Genomic DNA, 3586 nt, shown 5'->3' with positions numbered 1-3586 from the left:
AACGTACATGTTGAAATGTGGGAAATGTTGGTGGGTAACCACTGTGAGGGTGGAGCTGAGTGGGTTTTTTTTTATTTCCAGCTCATCTCTTGTTTGACTCGCCAGTCAACAATGGCGAAAGTTGCTCCGGGAACGGGGTTTTGTGAGTGTACGGAATCCAAACAAAAGTTTACTCATTTCGAGAAGAGCCAACCATTGTTAGACAAAGATTACAAATGGGGTGGTGATGGGTGGGACGCCTCAGCCCGGGGTTTTATTCGCTGAACAATTCAACCAATCTGGTTGCACAACTTTCCCATACATATCCTGCAGGCTTTTCGTTATTATTATGTTTCGAAGGAATTGCGTCCAGAGTTTGTTGGGTCAGTGGGTGCAAAGATGCAGAAAGGATGCAAAGATTGCGCAAAGATTGAGAAACTCAACTCGTCGCTATAAACGGAACCTTGGAACCGTGTTGCCAGCCAGGTTGCCAGCCGTGCTGCCATCATACCCATGGAGCAAAGCACCATTGCAGCAAACACAAAGTGGATGGCGACCAGCAGGAACGCGTTTCGCGGACGAGTGCAAATTTTCGAGACTTTTACCCATTTTATACCAACTTTAATCGCGTGCGAGTGAGTGAAAAATGAAGCACAAGGACCGTTCCCACGGTAGTGACCGCAATCGCGACCGGGAAAGTGAGGGAAGCAAGGGTCGTGACCGGGACCGTGACCGAGACCGCGAGCGACGGAGCGATCGGCATCGGAGCCGCGACCGGAGCGCCGAACGCGGCAGCAGAGACGGCCGACGGAGTAGCAAGGAACGCCACAAGCGCCACAGCCGGACGCGCGAGGACGAGGGCCGGGAGCACCGTCGGCGGGAGCATGCGGAGCGGAAGAGCAGAAGCCGCAGCCGGGACCGGCATCACCGGAAGGAGCGCGACCACAGGACCTCTTCCCGGGACCATAACAACGGTGACAGTTACTCGGCCCGCTCGGTACCGGAACCGCGGCTCGAACCGGACCTGCGAGAGTACGGTTTCGGTGGAATGGAGTTTACGCAGAGTGTCCTCGGTTCCATCTACTCGACGGCGGCCACCTCGGAAACGTACGCCCGGCTGCTCAACAGCTACAGCCAGCAGCAGCAACTGCAACAGCAGCAGGAACAGATTCAGCAACAGCAGGCCCTGATCGAGCAACACCAGCAGCAGCAACAACAGCAACAGCAGCTGCAACAACAGCAACAGCAACAGCAGCACCATCTGCTGGGTGCAGGCGGGGGCGGCAGTTCCTTGCTGGACCGAGGTGACAACGGTTCGTGCAGTGGTAACGCTAGCGGTGGTGAAAGTGATGCGTCGCGCCGTCGGCGCAAAAAGTCACGCTGGGCAGGCGGTGACCAGGAGAAAACCTTCATCCCCGGTATGCCCACCGTCATACCGTCGACACTGACACCGGACCAGCAGGAGGCGTATCTGGTGCAGCTACAGATTGAGGAGATTAGCCGTAAGCTGCGAACGGGCGACCTCATGATACCGCAGAACCCGGAAGAACGGTCACCATCGCCGGAACCCATCTACAGCAGCGACGGTAAGCGGTTGAATACGCGCGAGTTCCGGACACGGAAGAAGCTGGAAGAACAACGGCACCAGCTGATACAGCGCATGCAAGCGATCAATCCGGACTTTAAGCCCCCGTCCGACTACAAACCTCCGGTAATTCGCGTCAGTGACAAAGTGTTGATCCCGCAGGAGGAACATCCGGATATAAACTTTGTGGGGCTGCTGATTGGGCCCCGTGGCAACACGCTCAAGGCGATGGAGAAGGACACGGGCGCAAAGATCATAATCCGTGGCAAGGGTTCGGTGAAGGAGGGAAAGGTGGGACGCAAGGATGGTCAACCGTTGCCGGGTGAGGACGAACCACTGCACGCCTTCATCACGGCCAGCAATCCCGAGTCGGTCAAGAAGGCGGTCGATCGCATCAAGGAAGTGATTCGGCAGGGCATCGAAGTGCCGGAAGGACATAATGATCTGCGGCGTATGCAGCTGCGTGAGTTGGCCCAGCTGAACGGAACATTGCGCGAAACGGATGGACCACGGTGCAACAATTGTGGCTCGAATGATCACAAGAGCTGGCTGTGCCCGGATAAGCCGAACGTGACGAACAACATCATATGCTCGGCTTGCGGTGGTACCGGCCATATAGCGCGCGATTGTCGTATGAAGCGCCCGGGCCATGGTGGATCACAAGCAGCGGCCGATCCGCAGGCGACCAAGATCGACGAAGAGTACATGAGTCTGATGGCGGAACTGGGTGAAGCACCACCGCAGGACACAGCTGGTGGTCACCGTGATGGTGGCGGTGGTGGTGGTGGAGGAGGAGGTGGTGGTGGTGGTAATCGTGGTTCGTATCGGATGTTTGAACCGCGCTCCGCTCCACGTCCTCTGATGGCAACAGCACACCATGCACCATCATCGTTGCTAGGTAGCAACCCGGGCACAGGAAGCAAGTCATCCGGTGGTGGTGGTGGTGGTGGTGGTGGTGGTAGCGGTGGTAACCATCACAGTGGGCTATGGTCACACAATGCCAGCATGCTGACAGCCCCGATGCCGCCGTCTGCACCGGCCGTTCTACCAACACCACCACCCCCACCTCCTCCACCTTCGACACACGTACCATCGCTGTTGCAGTGGCCAATGGTGGCGCCCCCGGGTGCGATCGGTGATGACACGACCGTCGGTGTCGGTGGTACTGCCGGTCAAAGCTCACTACTGGGCTGTGTTTGGCCTCCGGCGCCCACCAGCTTCGTACCTCCGCCGCCACCAATGATGCACGGCACTTCCCACATGGCCATCCCTCCTTCTCCGCCACCGCACGCTCCCTAAAGGTGGTGATGGTTAGAGCGATTCAATTGTTTTAAAGTTTATCTCGACCCCCCGACCGCGCCCGCTCTGCTAATGGTCTCCATCGGTGAGGATTCTTTCCCCCCGCCCTCTGATTTGCGTTCCACCTCTTTAACGTCTATGTCCTATAATGCATGTCCAACCATGGAACCTACCATCCGACGACCTCCCAACTCCCTCCCCCTTCAAAATGCTTGTAGAACCTTCTTTTTCGTTAGAATAAGAGATAGACAATAAAGCACAAGAAAGCCATACAGCCGGTGTAATGATGTGTTTTTTTTTCTTTTTGGGGATCATCAGGGGCATCAAAAAGGAAGAGGAAGTCCACTCAAACAATTTTGTGTAATTTAAAGAACAGAAAGAAATGCTACACGGACAATCGAGCATCTTTTGATTCCCCAAGCCGCTTCGCCTGGTGGGCGGCCGACAATCGGTCCGTTCTCTTATCACATGGAAGAAGAAGAAAGAAAATCAGAGTTTTCTTAACAAAACTTACCTCCCTCCGCCAGGTAGCGTCGGTGTTACCCTTTTCAGAGGAAAAAACAACTTTCCCCAAAAGTTGATTACAGATCCGCTACTCCCCACCAGAAACGTGCGGTTTTTTTTTCAATGCCGCCGGTTGGCCTTTTCCAGCGTTGGGAAACTTTTTCATTCTACATTTTTTATGACCGGCAACCGGCCAAATGATTACTACTCCGCCGGTAA

At 55.3% G+C, this 3586-nt stretch overlaps 1 protein-coding gene across 1 annotated transcript; it reads left to right on the top strand.

Moving 5' to 3' along the window:
• Nucleotides 1–524: 524 nt before the first annotated feature.
• LOC126574072 (splicing factor 1) lies at nt 525–3135 on the top strand. Its single transcript, XM_050234017.1, has one exon. It carries the CDS (start codon nt 626–628, stop codon nt 2861–2863), a length of 2238 nt encoding a protein of 745 aa, XP_050089974.1. The 5' UTR covers nt 525–625; the 3' UTR covers nt 2864–3135.
• The last annotated feature ends 451 nt before the right edge of the window (nt 3136–3586 follow it).

The sequence above is a fragment of the Anopheles aquasalis genome, chromosome 3 (assembly GCF_943734665.1).
Source record: "Anopheles aquasalis chromosome 3, idAnoAquaMG_Q_19, whole genome shotgun sequence".
NCBI lineage: Eukaryota > Metazoa > Arthropoda > Insecta > Diptera > Culicidae > Anopheles > Anopheles aquasalis.
This window is presented reverse-complemented; position numbering and strand designations above follow the sequence as displayed.